The sequence below is a fragment of the Lissotriton helveticus genome, chromosome 3_2, assembly GCF_964261635.1.
Source record: "Lissotriton helveticus chromosome 3_2, aLisHel1.1, whole genome shotgun sequence".
Lineage (NCBI taxonomy): Eukaryota > Metazoa > Chordata > Amphibia > Caudata > Salamandridae > Lissotriton > Lissotriton helveticus.
Genome location: NC_136062.1, coordinates 466,379,393 through 466,402,975, shown reverse-complemented (window position 1 = coordinate 466,402,975; position 23,583 = coordinate 466,379,393). Strand labels below are relative to the sequence as shown.

The following is a 23,583-nucleotide window of genomic DNA, read 5'->3' as shown; positions in this document are numbered from 1 at the left end:
TAGCTAGTAAGTTTAACCAGAATAGGGTCAGGAATAGGGGGATCGAATCAGAACCTATAGAAATACACGACACCCACTCCACGCTAACTATGGTCATATCTACTAATCTATGCATAGTATAACATAGTACAACATACTATAGAGTATAGTGTATACCTTACCACCCCAAAATACATAAATGCATTTCGAAATTTTCAAATATACTGAAAAATTGCAGTCATATATATTGTATGCACTTAAGCTATGAATTAGATGCAAAAGTGAACACGCATTGTTATGCATTATTGATTGTTGGTATATGAGAAATACACATGAAATGGCTCTTAATATGGCTATACAGAAAAAAAGTCGAAACCATTTCATCACATAAAATCTATTGCGAACATACCAGCGGGCAGCTAAAGTCTATAAAGTCTATAAAGTATCTAAAAAAATAGAAATCTTAGTTCTCTAGGAATAGTTTCTTACTTTAAGCAGAAGATCAGTGTCCCGGGAAAAAATATATAGAAAAATATTTTAGGGGCTTGCTGAAAAAAGTTGCTGTCCGTGAACTGGATTGTAATTGTTCATGTGACTTTATTTTTAAAGTTGAAGGCCGAATTCAGGGAACGCCGTGTGCGAGTTTACTCAAAAGTCTCTATTTCTGTTCCGGAGAGAACATCATATCATTCAGGCTTTCGAAAAAACTGTCAACAGCTTCATGGGAAAGTTCCTCTAAGTCGGAAATAGGGGTAACCATGCATTCATGCGCATGATTGTCTCCATTGACATTCTGATTTGCATTGCTGACAGAAGGTCGTACCTGTTCGATGCTGCTTTCATCTTGAACTTCACTACTCTTCAATCGCAGTGGTGAAGATTCCAGGAATGCCGTCATCAGAATTGGCAGCCTTTGAGGGCAGCACAGTGCGTGAACCTTGGTAGGAACCAACAGTGTATCTGCATCCACCGGCGCATCCGATTGTAGCGTCAGACAGGTGTCTAACACGCATTCTTCTCCGCATAGCAGACACCTTAGTACAGGTAAAACACACCTTTGCCACATTGGTCGAAATGATAGAAACCAAGTCATGTTTAGGTCTCTAAGCCGGGATAGTCCCATGATTTTTGATATCCGGTCCCGGTATCCAATGGCTAGGATCGTATCTTCCATTGTCGCGAGAGTTTGATCTGTGACATGGGTTGCCATAACGAAAAATAAGGACTAGGAATAGGATTCCCGCAATTAGTCCTAGGATCAGGGGAAGTCCGCCAAAAATCGAATGGACGAAGTCTGGAAAAATACCCAGTATGGCTTTGAATGGTGTTAATGCCATCGAAAATACTGTCTTAAATACCTTTGAGACCCCTGTGGTATCAGAAATATTTAAGATTTCGCTCAGGATTTCCGCGAAATGTACGGGGGAATTGGTTGATAATAATGTATGTATCTCTGCAGTCGTCCTTGCGACTTGTAGATCATACGTTTCTTTAGATGACGTGAGCCTTGTAGGCGTCTGAAGAAGCACTGTTTTCATTCTGCTTAAAGTGTCTATTCGAATAGAAGTAATTTTCAAACTGGGCCATGCCCTTGCCTCCCTGTCTGGAAAGGAGCTGGGAAACAAAGAACGTCCACAGCACTTGACCTTCGCCGTCGTAGTGACGAGATAAGGAGTCCCGGGCATAAGACTACAGCATCTGCGGTCTACAATAAGAATGTAACTCCCATTATAGAGTCTTTGAAAGAATGGTTCTATTTCAGTTGCAGGTGCGCCTTGCTGGTGACATGAAAGGTTGTATGAATTCCCTTCACAGGCTCCGTGCAAACTAATACCGTTACACAGAAGCGTGCCGCTTAGTGACATAGCACAATTGTTGCCACTAAGAAACACTTTCTGTCCTTTGTTACTGACACATGCATGTGAATAGGGCAGGTTCCATGTTGTTTTAAGGTACCCCTTTCCCAATTTCTCGTACATGCCAGCCTGTATATATTTTTGGCAGTATTGAAACCTGAAGGTTGAGATTGGAATATTTATGATTCCGTGGATTATCCATTCACTGACAGGTCGTTCTGACATTGTCAACGGTAATCTTTCTAGTTTTTCAATGCTCAAGATTGTATAATCAGCACCCTTCTGCGCCATACCGATCTGTCTATCAGTAAGGTTAAAGATTTGAAATAGTGACGTTGTGTTGATTAAACGCCAAGGCACATAGCCTGAACGCAGATTTTGTAACGTCCAGCCAAGCTGTACAATAGAACGCAATTGTGACTGACCATGTTGTAATAACAGTAAGTCTTGCGATAATATATCGATTGCTGAAGACACAATGCTGTCCAATGAAAAAATTCTGGAGGACAGAGTCATTAACCCATTGTCCACTACAGAAAGTGATTTTTCCAAATTAATACGGTCAATTTCCCGTATTCTTTCTGCTGTCTCAATTTGAGTAACCTTCCAGGCCTCATTGTATGCTGCATATACAGAGGCTGCTATGAAACGCTTTTGACGCTGTTTGCGTGGTCCCATTATGAAATCACGCAAGTCAGCACCATCAGTAAGTAAAGTTAGGTGTTGCTTAATTTCAGGCAGTGTGGAAGTTTGTAGCCATTGAAGGCATAATTTGCCCACACTGTAGGTTGTTATTATCCCTGGGTGATGTCTTTGGGGATATCTAGGGTCTGGCCTGTTCATTTTGAAACCCTGTGTTTTATTCAGGAATCTATCTTGACAGTTATTTGTATCTGTGGGCCAGATCAACCATTGTTTCCAATCAGGATGTGTTCTGTTTTGGTTAAGTATATGGTTTATGTCTATTTCTTCATCTGTTTCAGAGTTATTGCTAAACATTGTTGGCTTTGGAATAGACAGGTTATTTAAATCTTTGATTTTGGCTAAGCCAAGACAGGTGGTTTGTTGAACGGTGTCATTTAAAAATATCATTTGTTCTGGGATCATGCAGGCTCTAAACAAAGCTTCTATACCCTGTACTTGCCATTCTTTTGTACCCCAAACACTTTTCAAATCAACATGTTTGTCCCAATAATCAAATCCAAAAGTATTCATTTTTTCAAAGAAAGAATCTGAATATATCAATTTTGTGTTGGTTATCATGGTTTTCATCCCTGTCTTGTTTGACAATTTGTAATAAAATGTTTCAGCATTAGTTATGTTAAAACCTGAAAAATATGAATATTTGCCATACACGGTTCTAGAGCTCCCTTTTGGAGGTGTAGCACAATGTTCCCATTGATTATAATTTAAAACATTTCTAGGTTGTGCAGATTTATGCAAGAAATGGTTACCATAATGGTTATAGCAGTACATGCTGTCATAATTTGTAGAACCCTGCAAATAATCATGTTTTGTAAATTTAGCAGACATTACTAAGTCAGACATCATATTGTTTATACTTTCAAAGTCCCAATCATCAGCAAATGAGTTTGGTTTTGCAAAGTCACTCAAGGAGATCTTGATTTGGTGTGGATATTTCAGGATCTCGACCGGACCATAAATTTCATAGTCAGTGTTGTCCCAGGCTACCCCACCAGATATTGGAATTGCTGTGAAGTTGGCTGAAGAAAGTTCTGAAGAAAGTTCTCTTTTCTCGACGTGTGAAGATGTGTGTGGTTTGAGGACCAAGTTGATGTTCTGACTTGCTGTGTCCATTTTAGCATATTTTCCCTCAATGAAGCGTCCCAAGGTAAATACCATGATGAGCCAAAGTATGAGGATAAATGCACCAAAACCCACCCAAAATTCAATCCATGGAGAAACTAGATATGTTTCTTTCAGTTGTTTCAAAAGTTCCTTCGCTTTGTCTTTAAAGGATTTTGATGATGGCTGTGTCTTTTGTTCGCTGAAGCCTTCAGAGGAATCATCGAAGTTGATGAAGTAACCGGATGCAGTTCTGTCAATTGTTCCAATTGGTTCAGGATTTTTGTTTCTTGCATTTTCACTTGGTACTTCTGTATAGATTGGTGTGTCTCAGCTAAATGTCTTTATTTGGGTTTTCAGAGGTCTAAGTTCTATTGCATTGTTGCATAGTCCTTGTTGTTCTTCTGTAGGCGTTTCGAATGTGATGAGCCTCTTTGATAGGACCTCTGTACTGGTAGCAAACCTTGGTGTTCTGCTACTTATTGGGAGTCCACTTGGCCTACTGTTGGTTATCGGCCACATGTTGTGGTTTTACCAGGTCGATGGATACAACTCGGTTCTCCTTTTTTCCAGCAAGTGGCGGTAGTACAACTGATCTTGTCCCGTTGACAGACAATACAGGAACTGCTTTTCTGTAAGAAGGCCCAAATTCCTTCTTTACCGCGATCTTCTCCCTGACTAGATCCCCGACTTTTGGAATCCAGACAGGTCTTGCTGGGACAGGTGGTGATTCTTCAGTGGTCGTTGGCTGTTCTTTCAACTGTATGTTGCTCAGGTCTTTTCTTGTTTTGTTTAAGTCCTGCAAAATAGCCAAACGGTCTTTGACATCAAAGCTTTTTTCTGTTACCACTGAAGTCTGACTATCAAGGTCAGAGATCAACATCCTAGTTCCGAATAATAATTCGTACGGACTGAATCCCTTCAGAGAATTTCTTGGCAAGTTATTTAGACTACGTTGGACACTTATTAGATGTTTGACCCACCCAGCTCCCGAACCTAATATCCTTTCTATTATAGATTGCTTTCTGTCTTGGTTTTTTCTTTACACCATCCCATACCCTCAGGAAGGAAGTGAGAAGATTCCCGCTGGGCTGTGCTCATTTGGCCATTCTTTCCCCCCCCCAGGCTGGATTGCCTGAGAAAAAGAAAAAAAAATGGTCGAACGTAGCATGCTCTTAGCGTATATGCCATTTAGACTCGCAAATCTTGTATAACAGTCCGGACGTCAGCCGAGTGCTGTGGATCTACATTATAAGTGGGAACTAGCCTGTATATGTTAATCGCAAGCCATTCTTTTTAGTGGTGATGTTATCTGCCTTGATACGACGAGGTATTAAACTGCTTCTCTCCCCACTGCGATCTCTGTTGCAGTTTGGGCAGTTTTTTACAAACATGGTGTAGTGCAGGCTCATGCCTGGCCACCAGTACCGTGATTGTAATTCTTCCAGAGAATCTTTTAATTTAAGGTGTCTGAGACCCTCGCCCATGTGTGCGTCTGCGATTAACAAGTTTCTCCTGTCCATGTTTGGAATCACTCTATCCCCCACTCCAGGGATTCGAGCAAAAGGAATGGAGTTTGCATCTATGATGTATGTGTAATTGAGTGGATAGTTGATCGGTAACGCCGAGCAGTCGCCTTTTGATGACGTTTTTACTGCCAGCACTGTTTCGCCGTCAATGTATTTTAATGTACGCTTTTTTCGATCTACGGGAGCCGGTTTACTGGCTGCCGCTGCGGCTGTTTCAGCCAATGAATTCCCTACAACGTGAACGCCATCACGCTGGTGACTCAGTGAGTGTGTCACGTGAGTCTTTGGTAGTTCTTTTTTCAAAAGAGCTACCTGTTCCCAGAGCAGTCTCTGCTTTATTGGTGCATCCGTGTCATCTTTGTAATCGTTCTGAATCCAGGTCTGCAAATCCTTGTTATATGCTTTGACGCAGAAATATGAATCTGACACTATAAGTGTCGGGAATTCGCGATCCGCATTATCTAGCGCCATTTTCAAAGCTAATATTTCAGTTTGTAGTTCTGAATTAGTTTCTACTGAGTGTGATTTTGTTAATAGAGGTCTTAGTTTACCTCCGTGCCACACTTCTTTTGTAATCTCACATGTGGGATTGTATGCATGTTCTCCCCAAACGGAGGGTTGAGCATGTCCGTCTGTATAGATTACACAGGCGTAATGTCGTAGAGGCAGAATGTCGATTGGCAGAGGATAAGTTTTTTCATATTTTAGATTTTTTAATTCTTCTAGTTCTTAAAAGACTGTTAACCAGGCAATACTTGATAATTCATATCCTCCGTACTGGATTTTCAGATGGGCAATTCTGGACTTTTTGAAGTTGAATTTGTAACCCTCTGCAGCGAAACCAAGTATTATGGTGTTCACTCTTTTCAAGTGAGTCTCCAAGTCATCATCTGTTAAGTAAATGTCATCGACATAAGATAATGCTTCATCATCATATAGTTGTAGTAATTCTGTTACTCTCGCTGAGAATACCCCCGGGCTGTTCTTGTACCCCTGGGCTAACCGACAGAATTGTTTTTGAGTGCCATTTACTGAAAATGCAGTTAAATATCTGCTCTCTGGTGCTATGTTTTGACAAAAGAATCCATTGGAGATGTCCAAGGTTGTTTTGTATTTTTTGCGCACTATGTTATTCATTAGTGCAGCACTGTGTGAGTTTTGCACTGCAAAAGTTTTGCAACATGTGTTAAGGTGTCGGTAATCCAAAACTAGACGGTACGAATTGTCTGGTTTGGAGACCGGAAACAAAGGATTGTTCATTTGTGAGGTGCAAGTTTCAATCACCCCCTGGTATTCTAGCTGATCTAGTATTTCATTTACTTGTTTTTTAGCTTCTTGCTTAATTGGGTACTGCCTTTGTGCAGTAGGTTGTGATTTTAACTGGACTTTGTGAGGAGGAGAATCCTCATCCCATCCTACATGATTTTTATATAAAGCAGGTGCTAAGGCCACTGCCCACTTTCTAGCAAGTGTATATTTTTTATGAATCGGTATTTGATTCGAGAAGGCAGGCATAATTACTTCTTCGCCATGAGGGCACTCCCTGACAAACTCTGGTGGCCAGTCTTTTTCAGCTAGAAGGATGTCATAGCCCTTGGATAGGTTATCCCAAAATAGTCCCCTTATTTTCCTAGTCTTATCTCCCTCTATACGTAATGTTATCTCGTATATTTTGTGGGGCTTGCTAACTCTGGTATCTGCAGTTTCCACTTGAAGGTATTCATTCGTGTCCACTGTCTCCAGATGATTCATAAGGACTTTGCGAGCTATGCTCACCTCTGCTGCGCTGTCTAGCATTGTCTGAGCCCATTCTCCGTTTTTCAGTTGTGTCCTCAGTATTCTCGGCATTGTTAACTACCTTGATACTGGCTACCTTCTTTTTTGGAAATTGTGATTTCTTTTTCAGTTGAGCAGGTTCCTTGTCTTTGGACTTGGCGTGCTCTTCTGATCGTCCTCTTCTTTCCGATTTCTGCGAGGAATTCTGAAAAGATTGAGACGGACGTGTATCAATGTCTTGATATCTATCAGGTTTTTTAATATTATCCCTATTTCTAAGGTTATATCTATTCCCAGAGGGTTCACTCTGAGGTGACCTTTGTCTCGGGTTTGGAGATTTCTCTCTTCGCCTAGGAGACCTTCCTCTGGACTGGAATTTCTTTTCTTTAGGATTGGATTGTTTATTTCCATCCCAGTTCTTTTTTGGTGAATTATTATTAAAAAATATTTTTTCTGGACTTGTAGTCAGTTGCGGTTTTACTGGTATTCCACCTAGACTATCTCTGCCTAGTTCTTCATAGGATTTTTCTATGATTCTGGCAATTTCAGCTGGTTGGTCTGCTATATCTGTCTCTTTTAACCTCTGGCGGATCGCCACGTTTGCTGCTTCACCCTTTATGTTGGCTAGTAATATAGCCGAAACCTGTTTGAAGTCTTTTAGTAATTTCATACCAAGAGTTAAAGCAGGTTCTGGACCGTATTCATCTTGAATTTGTTTAAGCACATCTGGTATTACCGAAATGGATGGAACACCGTGCGTTTTTGTATAGATGGAAGCAAAGACTGTACCCCAAGTGTCACAGTCCTCAATGTGTGGTGCGATTCCCATTGGGAGACATATAGTCAGAATCCTGTGTTTTTCCAGCGGGGTGGTGTCAGGAAACACCGCCTCTATTTGGGTGATTTTCTGTGCCAACCAGAATGGTATCTGTTCCCGTTTAGCTGGAACTTTACCTAGGCAGGATTGGATGTTCTGTGGTGTGATTTTATTTGTGTTCCCCTGGTGAGGGGTCAGCTGTGGAATTTTAATCGCTGGCTGAATTGTTGAAGTCCGCATTACATACTGAACTAATTGTCTGTGAATTTTTAGTAGTTGTTTTAGCTGTATTAATAGCTCTGGTGCAGTCATCTCGTCGATGTCTGGATGTGGTGTGTATCCGGCTAAGACCGGCCACGTTGCTCCTGGTCTTCCTAAAGGACCGAGCCTTGTAATGTGATTATTATGTTTTAGGGCGCCATCAAATAAGAGCAAATGCTCTTGGAATTTGAGTGGTACTTCCACCTCCTCGAAAGGAGTGTACGTTTCAGGAGGTTCCTCTACTTTGTAATAGTGGAAGTACTTTGTTACAGCATTTGCTGCTGGAAAATGTATCCATGTATAGTATACCTCTGTCTGCCGATATTCGTGTGCCTCAATTACGAATATGACTGTGCCACCTCTAGGTGTCAGTCCATTTTCTATAAGTTTTAAGGTTATAGATCTCCTTTTGGCGACCTGGATGAGTATTATATCCGGGTCTGCTGTTTGCATGGTAGCATCAGCATCTGCTATTTCAGTAGCTAATCTAATTGCCTCTCGTTCTCCATCACTGTCTCCCATTTTACTGACAGGATGGTATTATTTTTATTTGCAGATCAGGTTTCTTTATGGGAACAGAGATTAGGTGCACAATATTTTGGAACTGTTTTATCCTTCAACGTTGACTAGACCAAGAACCATACATAGGAGTTCCCTCCTGCGAGGTTTTGGAGGATATAATAACCTTTCACCCACTCCAGACGTCTTTGGAGTATTTGGGAAAAGGGGTCTGAGTGAGAAAGCACGACTGAGTTACTCTAAATGTCTTACGTTAGTTTTATCGCCCTTTCCAAACGCGTTGGGCGCCATGTAGTGTAGCTCCTATTTTCCCAATAGGCTCTGCGCATTGGAATAGTACCTACAGCAGTAAAGGCCTAGACCAGACGTTAACTAGGTCTACTACTGTCGATACTAGACTTAATTTTTGGGTTTGCCAGCTAAGCTCAGAGTTCGCTAGAAACTTTCTCGAATGTTCAAGGAAGGATTAACTCCCCTGATTAGACAAGAAGGGATTTAGTTTCTGACAACCATAGAACATGACAACTTTGCTCTCCCCTAATCAAGAGTCAATCTCAAGAGTCGTGTGAGCACAAGGCAATTATTTTACTCAGTCAGTACGTGCATTCTTAGTCTCATCAGAATGTAGAGAAAAGGAAGAGACGGGCGTGTTCAATAAAAGATGTTATTTATTGATCAGTCTCTTTTCTCGTACAAGAGAAATGGATCGATATTATTGCAATACTTATAGTTAAGTAAAGTGCATACATTAGAAGCAATAGTATAAAATAATACTGTAAAAACATTGATATGGTTTCTGAGCCATATGATGTTTAAAATGATTAAAATATATTTACATACACATATACATTTGACTAAACGTACTCAACTGGTGTTTCTAAATACGCCTACCCCGTGTACCTGACCTAAGTCTAATGCGTGGGCGGGAATAGAAAGTTACAGTTTAAGTTAAGTTTGTTTTTGCCAAGTGAATAACTAAAGAATTCTCTAGGAGGGGTTATTCAGTTCTGTACCTGGAATTTAGGATGAATGAGGAATGGTATCTCTTTCTCTGCTCTCGATATTCCAGGCTGCCTGCGAGGGCTGCCCAGAAGCGCCGGTGCTGGGTCTCTCGGCTTGAGATAGCAGCGCGTCTCTCAGCGCGTCAGGAAGGCGGGGCTGCTGGCTGCGGGGTCTGCTTCTGCTCTCGGCTTCGGCAAGTATGGCTGCTCCGTCTTGTCACCACGCGTGTGTTTGCATAGGGCAAGGTCGGCAATATTTATACCTTAAAGGTGCCGAGATTGACGTAAGGATGGACATAGGTACGTCAATAAAGATGTCATACGACTTGCTCGTTAGCACATTCTTTACTAAAGTTCTCTGTGAAATCAAAACAATGGCCGCACGGATTATCCAGGTTGTCATAGGTTTGATTTGTTATGAGAACGTCGTATGCCTTATCAGGGGCTGGAGGAATATCGCTTGTCTAATTAGATCTCAAGCGTTATGACCTAATCAGATAACACGTTCCTGTGCCGTAGTGTGACTGCGTCAGATAACGGTATCTGCATCATGGGGGATTTCTTGCCTCATGGGCTGACTGTTAGTTAACTAGCTAGTAAGTTTAACCAGAATAGGGTCAGGAATAGGGGGATCGAATCAGAACCTATAGAAATACACGACAATCTGAGGAACATATATAACTACCACACTTTTCAAACAAAATGGTCTAACACAAGAAGGGCAATAGGGACAGTGGGCGAATGTGAGGTTGGATGTGGTCAAGTCAGTAAAGAATTGAAGATTTAATTTTTTTTCATTTTTCTAAATAAATCATAATAAACCAGACTCAAGCCTATAGCAGAGCACCAGCATGCATACTGAATCTACGAAATGTGATGCTGAAGGTATATTGAATGTGACTTTATTCCCCCCAGGTATGCATTCACTAAGACCACTGGACAGGCAACAATTGTCCCCATAAAAAATCCTAATGCAGAAATTGGGCAAAGAGTTGGTCTCAGCAACTTGGATCTGGCTAAAATCAACCGGCTATATGACTGTAGTAAGTAGCAGTTTTCGATGAATAATTTGGATATTTGTAATTTGCTCAATATTCCTCCTCTGCTATGGCATCCCAGGGTCATTACTTCTGCTACGAGGTGGCATCCACCAATCCCGGAGATTATATAAATACCAGCATTCTCATTTACTATGCGGCACTGCCATCATAGATCAGCATCTTTCAATTGATGTAATTTCTGTATCCTCTCCTCTTTGTGATCAAACTATATCTTAGAATTCTGTATGCCCTCTCATCTGATCTCATTTTCCTCTCCCGCATGTGATCTAATATCACTTCCTTCCATGTGATCGCAGAATCTTCCTTTATGTGATCCCAACTTCATCTATTTCCTCTTTGCCTGTCTGTCCACATTATTTTCTCCAAGGTGAAAATAGTATCACCATCTCCACTTTATTTCAGAATATTTTACTTGCATTGACTCCTTCACAAGATCGCAGCATCGAGTCATTCATGTGATAGTAGCATTGTCTTCCTAAATGTGTTCCCAGCATTTTCCTGTTAATGTGATCATATTATCCTCTCCCTTCATGCGATCACAGTGTTCTCTCATTAATGTGATCATAGCATTCCCTCCCTTCTTGTGTTCCCAGAATTCTTTTCATGTGATCCAATTAAATACATACCCGTATTCTCATTTACTTTGCACAATTCCTATCATATATCAGCATCATTAACTTTATGTGATTTCTGTATCTTCTCTTCTTTGTGAACACACTTTATCTAAAAATGCTCTCTGCCCTCTCATCTGAACTCATCATCCTTTACTGCACGTGAGCTAATATCACTTCTTTTCATGAGAACGCAGAATCTTCCTCTATGTGATCCCAAATTTCTCTTTTTCATGTGATCCCAATATAGTCTTTGCCTGTAGGTCCACAATTTTCTCTCCAAGGTGAACCCAGTATGACTTTCCCCACTTTATATCAGAATCTTTTACTTGCATCCACTCCTTCACAAAATCCCATCATAGACTAATTAATGTGATCAAAGCATCCTCTTCCTTCATGTGATTTCAGCATTTTCTCGTTCATGTGATCATAGCTTCCTGTCCCTTCATGTGATCCCAGTATTCTCTCGTTCACGTGATTATAGCGTTCCGTCCCTTTATGTGAACCCAGTATTCTCTCATTCATGTGATCATAGCATTCTCTTGCTTCATGCGATCTCAGCATCCTCTCATTCACGTGGTCATGGAATACTCTCTCTTCATGTGATCCCAGCATTCTCTCATTTATGTAAACCCAGCATTTTCTCAATCATGTGATCATAGCATCCTCTCCCTTCATGTGATCCCAGAATTCTTTTTCATGTTATTTTAGCATCCTCTCACTTCATGTGATCCCAGCATTCTCTCGCTTCATGTGATCACATACTCTGTCATTCATGTGAGGTCATTATCCTCTTTTCTCATGGAGCTTCGGCATCCCATCCTGGCATCTGATCTCATCGTCCATTCCTCAAATCGATCTAGTATCACTTCCTTTCACGTGAGCGCAGAATCCTCCTTTATATGATCCCACTTCCTCCGTGAATTACCTCTATATTCTCTATTCTCTGTGCAATCCCAGCATTCCATTGTTGAAGTTATGCCAACACATTCTGCTTGATGTGCTGTATGTATGGTTCCAGCATCCTCTACTTCATGTGATCTCTCTTTATCAAGGAATTCTCTTTGCCTGTCCTCTCTTTTGTGGGATCGCATCATGCTGTTCTTTAAGTGTTCCATGTGAGCAACCTTTACGCCATGTGATCCCATAATCTAATTTCAGTATCCTTCACTCCACTTGACCCTAACATTCCCTCATCCTCATGAACTAACCGTCCTCTCTTCTTGTGTCATCCTTGCAGTCGTTCTTCCCAGCAGTGAGTTATCTCTTCTCTAGTGATCCTTGCACCTTCTCCTCTCTCCTTTCCATGTTACTGCAGAAACTTTTCCCCGTGTGATTCCAGAACCCTCTCCTTGTGCACCACATGAGATGTGCATCATCTCCTCCATGTGATTGCACTATCCTGTCCTCCAAGTGATCCCAGCATATTGTTCTTTAAGTGGCCTCAGTATATTCTCCATTTGCTCTCAGCAGCAAGTTCTACATTTGATCCCAGCATCTTTCCCATCTTGTGATCTCAGCATTCTCTCCTACTACTTGATCGCATCAACGTTCAGTCTGTGTGAGGTCAACACTCTCTCCTGTAACAGCTGCAAGTGCTGCGTCCCCCAACTTAGGACTTTTATTAGAGTTTCCTCAGTGTTGCTACAGAGTGTAGGTGCTGCTGCTGCCTTGCTATTGATGATAGTGTTGTCATGGTATCTATCTGAAATACCTACATCGGGAAAACGTAAATGTTCAAATCCAACATGCTTTTCTGCACCTTCCAGTAGTAATAACGCCTACACAGACCTGCTCATTAAAGGTACCTTTTCTTCATTTCCCTTTCAGATATGCACAGCACAATCTCCAGGGTGGGCTTTGGATTTCTGAACTCTATCAATTACCCTTCACAGTACCCAAACAATACAGAATTTTCTTATCTGATTCAAGCTAATGTCGCCAAGGTAAGTCTCTTGTTGGTTAAGAGTGCTTGCCCATTAAGTTTTCAGGCAGTGGATTGCACCTTTAATATGAAAGACTCCCTTGATGCGGAAGTCTCAAGGACAGTGTCCTGATGCAAAGGTACTTCTCTACCTTCTCTTCCAGATTTTGCTCACATTTACCGCCTTCGATATTGAATCCTCTCCAAAGTGTAAGTCTGATTATGTCAAGGTTTATGATGGGATGACCAAAGACTCCCCGGTCTTACTGAACAAAGCCTGTGGGAGAGGAAGTGTGCCACCAGTGGTGTCTTCAAGAAATGTAATGCTGCTGCAGTTTGTTACCAATGGAGCCATCTCTGCCAGCGGGTTTAACACCTACTACCAGAACGGTAGGAGACTTTCTGTTTCTGATCTCATAGTCACTAGGTTGTTGAGCGCTTGAATGGCAAATTAGCTTATACCACTGTGGAGTGTGGGCTTCGGCAGGCTGGAATAACAAGCGGGGAGGCCTGATATAGTGCGCTATGTTTAAGTGGTTTTATTGTTGACACAGTCCAGAGGAAACAGAGTCACAGGAAGGGGCCACGGGGGATCCTTGATGGGCTCCGGAGAAGAGAAGAAGTTGGGTCGGGAAGGGTGGTGGACGGCTTCTGACTGCTGGGCTGACGTCGTCCGGGCGGTGTGCGTCTTCCCTCTCAGCTGCTCCGTCGTGTCTGGGATGTTCGTCGGTGGGCCTCGGAGGTTTGGGCGAGAGAAAACACAGAGCCGTTAGTCTGTCGCTCTCGGCAGTGGTAACTGCCACCGACACCGGGACGTGAAGCTACGGAAGAGGTGATAGTGAGGGAGGGTAGGATGGGGAGGTGGAAGAGACCGAAGGATAGGGGGGAAAAAGGGGTGACAGGGTGCTCTCTGTGTGAACGGGGCCTATATATATATTTATAGTGTTATGGTGCTCAGGGTTGTGCGGCTTTACAATATTTACAGCTATCTACAAGAGGCACACGGAAACGGATGGTGGTTACTCACGTGGCCCGCCGCAACTCCCTGGTGAGTTGCGGCCGCTCTCCAGCCACCTCCTGGGGACTCCACCAGTCCTCAGTCCACACGTCGCCGTCGGCGTCCTCCTCCTCTTCTTCAGTTCGGCTCTCGTTCTCCTCGCTTCTCTCTCTCCGCTCCGGTTCCGTCCTTGCTGTCTCCTGCCACGAGTCCGCGGGTTGGAACCCCGTTCCTTGAGGTTCGATGGTTTTTCTACCTTCCGGGGCGTAGCCGGGGCCGGAACTTCCGGGGTCAGGGAGGACTGCTTCCGGGTTCCCGACTTCCGTATTCGAACCCTGGCGTACCTGTAGAGGATGAGAGACGGAAGAACTCCTAGGGAGAGGAAACAAGGCACATTCTGGGTTAGACGAGCCCGCCCCCGCGCGAGGATGCCTCCCCGTTAAGGTAGGGACCGTGTCCTTTTCACATCCCCTTTCCCTAGCTGTCTTTCTAGAGGGGGGGGAGAACATGGAAATCGGGAGAGGTAATCCGCATTCCCCTGGTCGGCCCCTTTCCTATGTTCGGTTTTGAACCTATAGGGCTGAAGGGAAAGGAACCATCTGAGGACACGGTCGTTGTGTCCTCGATTTCGGGCCATCCAGGCCAGGGGGGCATGGTCTGTGTACAACACGAATTCCCTTCCCTCGAGGTAATAGCGGAGACTATCCACGGCCCATTTTATGGCCAGAGCCTCCTTCTCAACACAGGCATAGTTCATTTCTCGGGGGTAGAGTTTCCGGCTTATGTACAATATGGGTTTTTCGTTTCCACAAGAGTCTCTTTGGGATAGGACGGCCCCCAACCCTTGGTCGGATGCATCCGTTTGTAGGATGAATGGTTGGCTGTAGTCAGGACTAACCAGGACGGGTTTTGATATCAGGGCCTGTTTTAGGCGTTCAAAGGCTTGTTTTACTGGGACCGAGGGATGCGGTAGGGCTTCTTCGGTTTTGTTACTTTTCTTCAAGAGGTCCGTCAGGGGAACAGCGGTTTGGGAGAAGTTAGGAATGAACCGTCTGTAATAGCCCAGTAGCCCCAGGAAGGCCCTTAGTTCTTTCTTGGTTGTGGGGAACGGTATGGACCGAATGGCTTCTATCTTGTTATCCTGGGGACAGATAAGACCTTCGCGCCCAGAAGATAGCCCAGATACTTGACACTTTGAGCGGCTAATGTCGTTTTAGTCGGGTTTATGGTGAATCCGCTGATACCCAGAGAAGTCACCACCGCTCGGAGGTGCCCCAGGTGCTGTTCCCATGAATTGCTGTGTATGACTATATCGTCCAAATAGGCTCCCGCATACTTGGAGTGTGGCTGTAGGACTCGGTTCATGGCTCGCTGGAAGGTTGCAGGGGCTCCGTGCAGTCCGAAAAGCATCACCCGGAATTGAAACAGGCCATCAGGGGTAGAGAAGGCGGTCTTCCTCTTGTCGTCTTCCTTCAGGGGTATCTGCCAGTACCCTTTGCATAAATCGAGCGTACTGATGTACTTTGCTGCGCCTATCCGTTCCACCATCTCGTCGACCCGTGGAAGGGGATAGGTATCAAATCGCGAGACTTTGTTTACTTCCCGAAAGTCAATGCAAAAACGCACCGAGCCGTCGGGTTTGGGGACCAGGACTATCGGCGAGTTCCAACTGCTGACCGATGGCTCGATAATGCCCATCTGCAGCATTTGTTCGGTCTCCTTCTTTATGATGTTTCTACGGGCCTCCGGGACACAATAAGGTCTTTGTCGCACGGTCACTCCGGGATCAGTCTGGATGGCGTGTTCCTCTGACGTCGCGTGTCCGGGAAGTGAGGAGAAGACGTTCCGTACAGGGGACAATACGTGTCTTAATTCATTACGTAATGCAGGGAGCAGGTCCAAGTGAATGCATCCATCAAAGGGTAGAGGGGTATCCGTCTGGTCACTGGAGAGGACTGGGCGGGGACCTTCCCATTTTTTCAGGAGGTTGATATGGTAGATTTGGCGAACACCTCGGGTTGGTTCGGTCTCGATCTCGTAGGTCACTGGGGTCACCTGTCTGATGACGGGAAACGGACCCTGCCATTGTCCTAGGAGCTTGTGATCCGAGGACGGTAGGAGCAATAACACCAGCTCTCCGATCGCCAAGGTCCTCGTCCTGGCCCTCTTGTCGTACTGTTGTTTTTGGGTTGTTTGGGCGCTCTCCATGTTCTGTCGTACGATGTCTCGGATCTGGGTTAGGTGGGTTTTCAAATTGTCCACGTACTCGGGCAGGGGTCGGGTACGGTCGGGTTCCGCCTCCCAGGCCTCGCGAGCCATGTCCAACAGTGTACGGGGAGGCCTCCCATACAGCAGCTCGTACGGGGAATAACCGGTGCTGCTTTGGGTTTTGCACCGGATAGCAAATAAAGCCAGAGGCAGCATCTCTTCCCACCTCTTGCTTTCCAACCCCAAGAGCTTTTTAAGGGTGGCTTTCAGGGTGGCGTTGTAGCGTTCGACCAAGCCATCGGTCTGTGGGTGGTACGCCGAGGTTCTTATCTGTTTAATGCCTAACAGGGAGCATACCTGGCGCATTAAGGAAGATACAAACGGGGTCCCTTGATCTGTTAAGATTTCCCGGGGAAAACCCACCCGGGCAAAGATAGACAGCAGGGCTTTGGCTATATTTTGGGTGGTGGGTTGTTTCAGGGCGACGGCCTCTGGGAAGCGCGTAGCATAGTCCACCACCACCAAGGCGTACCTACAGCCGCTCCTGGACGGCAACATCGGACCTATAAGGTCCATCCCTATGCGACTGAAGGGTATGTCTATGAGGGGAAGAGGACGGAGGGGTACTTTAGGGGGTCTGTAGCGGCTGTTCTTCTGACAGATAGCACATTCCTTGCAGTATTGTTTCACTTGGCCATATACCCCAGGCCAGTAGAATTTCTCGAGTATGGCCTGTCCGGTCTTTTCCTCACCGAAATGGCCTCCCAGGAGATGGCTATGGGCCAGGAATAACACCTTGTCCCGGAAGGGACCAGGGATTAGTAATTGGGGTTTTTGTTGTGGTCCTGCCTTCCGATACAACAAGCCTCCAGAACGAAAGAAGTAGGGACATACACGTAGCGGGTCCTCGTTGTCTTTGGCCTGCCCCCAGGCATACTGTAGCACTGGATCCTCCTGTTGGGCTGCCCGGAATTCGCGATCTGTCTCCCAGGGATGCAGAGCCTCTTGCACTGGATACGCTCCCACGTACCCTCTTCTTTCCTTTTTCTTCTGATTCTTGGTTTTATTCGGTCTCGTTGCTGTGGGGTTCTGGGTGGGTTGGTGCGCAAACGGAGCTTCTTTCCACCATTGTTCCAGGGAACAGGTAGTGTCTCGCAGAAGGAGAGGGAGACCGCTGTAATCGCTGCCCAGGATTGCTTGTTCGGGCAGGTTCGGTATTAGTCCCACGGTCAGTGTCCTTTCACTGTCGGTGTTGGTCCGTACAGAGACCCGGGCTGTGGGGTAACTCTTAGTGTCTCCGTGCACACACTTGATGGCCACGGACCCTGTGACAGGTCCAACTGGAGTCGGCATGTCCTGAGGACGCAAAACACTGTGTCTACATCCGGTGTCCGCTAGAGCCATCAGGGGGTGGTCGTTGATCTTAACCGGACACCTGAACGGTGGGGGTGAGGCTCCTGAGGTGAGGCATACATAAGCCCGGGACACACCCACCTCCATGGGCTCTTCCTTCTGCGGGCAATGACGAGCGATGTGACTGAACCCCCCACAGTGATAGCATTGAGGTCCGGGAGGGGGGGGTCGAGGCATCACTGGGTAGGGCACAAAAGGGACCGGATCCGGCTTTCGGGGGACCAGAGGTCGAGGGGAACGTATGTGACAGGTATGTGGGCCGCGAGGGAGGTGTTCCTCTTTCATTTTCTGCACTTCTTGGGCTTTGCTGTAGGCACTGGCTATTTCTACCGCCCTGTCCAGAGTCAAGTGTGCATGCTGGCGCACCCATTTTTGGGTGGCCGGGTGAAGAGAAGCGAGGAACTGTTCCAGATTGATTTTTGCCACTATCTCCTCTTTAGTGGCCGTAGCGGGTTTCAACCACCGAGTGGTCAGGTCCTGGATGCGGTAAGAGAGAGCCCGTGGGGTTTCTTGTGGCCCTTCTCGCACTTGTCTCAGGCGTATCCGGTAGGAGTCCTCATCAATCCCTAGGCGTTCGAGGATGCAGGTCTTAATGTCCGCATACGGTGTCAGCCCTTGCAGGTTGGCCTGTTGGTAGGCGGATTGTAGCTCACCAGTCAACAAAGGGCCCAAGTAATGGCCCCAGCGATCCGCAGGCCAATTGGCTGCCTGTGCCAGTCGTTCAAAGTTAGTGAAGAAAAAGTCTGGATCTTCACCTGTTACGTATTTTTGTAGGACGACTGAAGGTAAGGGGGCCACCGGCCTCTGCTGCCCCATGGCCTCTGTGAGCTTCCCGAGGGCCTGATCTTGGGCCATGCCTTGCCCCTTCAGCACATCGTGCAGTTGACCACGGTCGTCCTCTGCAGTTTTCAGGAACTTTTCCATCATTTGTCCGAGCAGTTCCTGGCTGTCCGCCAGTTTCTTGACGGCGGCCTCCATGCCTCCAGGAAATCCCACTTCTGACACCACTTGTGGAGTGTGGGCTTCGGCGGGCTGGAATAACAAGCGGGGAGGCCTGATATAGTGCGCTATGTTTAAGTGGTTTTATTGTTGACACAGTCCAGAGGAAACAGAGTCACAGGAAGGGGCCACGGGGGATCCTTGATGGGCTCCGGAGAAGAGAAGAAGTTGGGTCGGGAAGGGTGGTGGACGGCTTCTGACTGCTGGGCTGACGTCGTCCGGGCGGTGTGCGTCTTCCCTCTCAGCTGCTCCGTCGTGTCTGGGATGTTCGTCGGTGGGCCTCGGAGGTTTGGGGCGAGAGAAAACACAGAGCCGTTAGTCTGTCGCTCTCGGCAGTGGTAACTGCCACCGACACCGGGACGTGAAGCTACGGAAGAGGTGATAGTGAGGGAGGGTAGGATGGGGAGGTGGAAGAGACCGAAGGATAGGGGGGAAAAAAGGGGTGACAGGGTGCTCTCTGTGTGAACGGGGCCTATATATATATTTATAGTGTTATGGTGCTCAGGGTTGTGTGGCTTTACAATATTTACAGCTATCTACAAGAGGCACACGGAAACGGATGGTGGTTACTCACGTGGCCCGCCGCAACTCCCTGGTGAGTTGCGGCCGCTCTCCAGCCACCTCCTGGGGACTCCACCAGTCCTCAGTCCACACGTCGCCGTCGGCGTCCTCCTCCTCTTCTTCAGTTCGGCTCTCGTTCTCCTCGCTTCTCTCTCTCCGCTCCGGTTCCGTCCTTGCTGTCTCCTGCCACGAGTCCGCGGGTTGGAACCCCGTTCCTTGAGGTTTGATGGTTTTTCTACCTTCCGGGGCGTAGCCGGGGCCGGAACTTCCGGGGTCAGGGAGGACTGCTTCCGGGTTCCCGACTTCCGTATTCGAACCCTGGCGTACCTGTAGAGGATGAGAGACGGAAGAACTCCTAGGGAGAGGAAACAAGGCACATTCTGGGTTAGACGAGCCCGCCCCCGCGCGAGGATGCCTCCCCGTTAAGGTAGGGACCGTGTCCTTTTCACAACCACCTTCATAAATAGTATTTTAATCTCTTTAAGACACATTGTGATAGCATTGGCCTTTTCTATAGCTAAAACATTTTTTTACATTGAATGAAAAGATCCATGTAATATCAAACCAGCACCTAAATCTACCTGAAATGGGCCTCTGGGTCTTAAAAGCAGGTGTGACCCTACGTAAGTGGACAGAGGTCAAAAGCACTAAGGGAGAGAAGTGAAATGATCACCTAGGCAAAGTGCCCATCCAGGAATAAGGGATCATTGAGAGACATGATGGAATTTACATGTATGGAATTTTTATGTGTATGCTACTGATCATGGGCCTGATACCACAGTATATCTTCCAGGATATCGTCTGACATAAATACTGTGACTTAAAATATTGCCACAGCGAGTTCATAATAGAAGTCCTCACTCAATTGGATGAACTGTTTGTAAACAATATTCAAGACACAATACAAAAGTCAGACGGTCGTTTTGTCAATGATATTCTGACATGCTACCCTTAGTGTGAGTAGCCAAAGCCTGCCACTGCTGTCACCAAACAGCACTGTGCAGCCTGTAGTCCTGTTGAAAATTTGGTTTGGAGGAAATGAATGGATGAATTAATAATTGTACTTCTTACAAGCACCAGTGAATCATCGCTGCATATTGCTAAAGTGTTTGGAACAAACCGGTGCTCCTGGAACATGGCTGGTAATGGCACGTAGATATTTCTGGATGTGTGACGGCGTGTCTCTCTTTCCTTTTTAGTTGCTTGTGCCCAATCATACAGCACTTCCCCAGGGACCGTCACATCAGAAAACTATCCTCAGAACTACCCAGCCAGTTTGGACTGTGGGTACTACATCTCGGCTCCATCAGGGAAGAAGGTCAGTAGCACAACACACTCTTTACTATTGCACTGGAAGAGACTATAATACCACGTCAAGTGGTAGAAGATTGTGAGTACATAGCATTGCTCCTGAATAAGACTCCTCTTTTCTACTGTGTCTCATATTGTAGATTTCATTGACGTTCACTGACTTTGACTTGGAGCCCAGTATGCCCACCTGCCGCGCAGACAAGCTTGTCATCTTCAATGGTCGCACAATCAAGGACCCACTGATTGGACGATATTGTGGATCCGGTCCAGTTTTATCAGTGGTGTCCAGTGGAAACTCATTGCTGCTCCAGTTCCACAGTGACAGTTCAGACCAGATGAAAGGCTTCCAGGCTACCTACACCTTCGGTAAGTGGAGGCGCGCTAAATAAATGTTTTGGTGTGTTAAGTTGTGTTCAGTTCTGGTATGTTGTATTGTATTGCGTGATACACTATTATATTTTTCATTTAAGAATGCTTTCCGGAAAATTTAGAACTGCAGCAAAAACAGGCAAAGCTAACCACAAATTACCACAGAAGCTACTCAGGTACCAGCCATGAATTTGATTTAGTAATTGGGTAACTCTACCGAACATTTTTCTTATTTTGGTAACCCACAAAATAAAGGACCACATGATTGTAGTTTTGAGGATGATGTGACAAAAATCACTGGTGCAAAATCCCACAGCTAAACTTGCCTTTACAACAGAAGGTATAAGCAAAAGAAACTCACCTTAAAGGCACTATACCATGTTCCAGTACGGTTAAAAATCAAACCCAGAGAACTCCTCAACTCACAAAAACATTTTAGAACAAAGGACATTGATACCTGCAAACAATAGACCACAAAGGGTCCTCCTTTTAGTGATTGCACAAAAAATCCTTTGAAGTAGATCACTGATGAAAAAAGCAGGAGGCCAGAATCTTCAAAGAGCATGGCTCAAGGCAATGGGACATGTTCAACCATCCAAGTGAACCAGGAGCTATGATCACAGATCCATCATATCCTTCCTGGCCTCTACTGCACACCTCTGGCAACTGTCCTTTACTTCTCTGTGAAAGCTTGAAGCACCATGATGTGATTGTGCAACAGTGTGAGAGCCTTGCATAACCGCCAATGAAGTGAATGTGGCACTTGTTTGCATTCCTTCTCTCATAACCTCAACTCATCCTCCCTATCATGTTCTAATCCATCCATTGTTATGTTCTTTATGACGTCTCCGCTAAAAGTTAAAGACCACTTTATAGTCAGAAAGATAGCCAACTTGCAAATGGAATATTTACATACCACTGAGATGCTCTTATCTGAACTTGGCCACAGATACTTAGAGCAACAAATCCCTCTGAAGACTCTTGAAGGATTTGAGTTCAGTGAGGCAAGAATAAAGAAAAGAAAAAGCGCCTCCTACTACGGAATGTTGTCTGGACACAACACTGTAGCAACAAATATTTATTCCCAAACCAATAAAATGAAATGTCAACAAGAATGTTACTATTTTGATGCAATGCAAATATTAAGACACTATGATGCAATATTTCAGTTGCATCTCGAGCAATGGCTGGTGCTTCGGACACACACTACTATTCCAAAGTACTCTGCATTTAGTTACAGGAGAGCTCACACTGCCCTAACATATCTCATTAGGTCCTGAGAGTACCTCATTGGATATTTGTGAGCAGTAGCTACCTGGATGCAAGCGCACTGTTTAAAGCTTAATACAGAAAAGACTGAGATCTTACTCTTTGGCAGAGCTCGTAGTATATGGGACAATTCGTGGTGGCTGATGCCCCTGAGCAATGTACTAGAACCAAGGAGTCTGTGACTCTGCTCCACCATCGGAGTTTTGCCAACTTCGTGCTCTGCTGGGAGCACAAAGTTCAGCCACAAAAACTCTGATACGACTCCATGACGGAGTTTGCCCCTGCCGCCCAGCCTTACAGTCATGCCCTGAATAAGTCAGCCAGGCTGGCACCACCCCTAAGTTTCCCTGCGTCACGCTGGGGGTGCACATGTCAGCTCTGGGCGTCAGATGGGGTGGAGCCCAGGCCCTCCCGGGGCCTGCCATCTCTGCTCATCATGCCCTGAATGTGACAGGCTGACAGCCAGGCTGGCACCGCGCAACGCGGAGCATGAAGATACAAAATGCGCAAATTAATAACACATGTCCTGGGAGCCCTGGCCATTTTTAGAGACTTGATGGAAACATGGAGGCCTGAAATATTCATCGAGGTGCTGGGCGGTGGGGCAGCAATTAGTGCCAGGACGTCGGGGCATGACCCCCAGGGATGCCCCACTCATCTGTCTCCTTCCAGGGTTTCCATTGCCAATGGGCAGGAGGCGCAAGGCTGGGACAGTGGGCAGCACAGGCAGGCATGTAAAGGAAAACATTTATACAGCAAAGTGCTGAGGAATCAATACCTAACCACTGGTTATTACGCTGCCTGCATTCTATTCTGTCATTTTGAGCTCACCTGCGCCCTCGCACTGTGGCTGTGACCATCTATGTGGGAATTCGACCTTGTTAACGGTCTGACAGAGTAGAAGAAAACATAAAACCGCTTGGAAACCGTTGGATTACGTTGAAAGTCCCATTTGACTGTGCCAGGAGTAGCGTCCCACTCCTTGACCAGTACCTCTGCCCTATTGCTGGTTGATAGCGAGATTCTGAACCCACACTCCGCGCCATTTATTCCATCCCTGCCTCGAGGATGACGATGGACTACAATTCCCGTGGATTAGAGCGCTGCATGACGTGTCAGATCACGTGCCGATGTGGGAATCTTCTCCTCGGAGGAGTCTCCCAGCTAAGCTTCACGTCCGCTATCCCAAGGTCTCGCGCACAGCCTGCGTGCAGCCACTGGCATCAGCCATAGTGCCCACACTCCCAGCGCTTACTCCACTTTGCGCACCATAACACTTACATACCAAGGAAACTCATGAGACAGATTTGTGGGAA

General features: G+C 45.7%; 2 protein-coding genes across 2 annotated transcripts in view; both read left to right on the top strand.

The window, feature by feature from the left end:
- The window catches only part of LOC144826406 (embryonic protein UVS.2-like), a 146,805-nt gene that overhangs the window by 111,531 nt on the left and 11,691 nt on the right, over window positions 1-23,583 (top strand). The window contains exons 8-13 of the mRNA XM_078684718.1: window positions 10,460-10,587; window positions 13,047-13,162; window positions 13,305-13,530; window positions 20,518-20,636; window positions 20,770-20,995; window positions 21,100-21,205. Of these exons, the coding sequence (XP_078540844.1) occupies window positions 10,460-10,587; window positions 13,047-13,162; window positions 13,305-13,530; window positions 20,518-20,636; window positions 20,770-20,995; window positions 21,100-21,205 (921 nt within the window). The remainder of the gene's footprint in view (window positions 1-10,459; window positions 10,588-13,046; window positions 13,163-13,304; window positions 13,531-20,517; window positions 20,637-20,769; window positions 20,996-21,099; window positions 21,206-23,583) is intronic.
- LOC144826405 (astacin-like metalloendopeptidase) overlaps window positions 19,905-23,583 on the top strand; it is a 174,138-nt gene continuing 170,459 nt past the window's right edge. Inside the window, exons 1-4 of the mRNA XM_078684717.1 lie at window positions 19,905-19,941; window positions 20,518-20,636; window positions 20,770-20,995; window positions 21,100-21,174. Coding sequence (XP_078540843.1) covers window positions 19,905-19,941; window positions 20,518-20,636; window positions 20,770-20,995; window positions 21,100-21,174 — 457 coding nt within the window. The remainder of the gene's footprint in view (window positions 19,942-20,517; window positions 20,637-20,769; window positions 20,996-21,099; window positions 21,175-23,583) is intronic.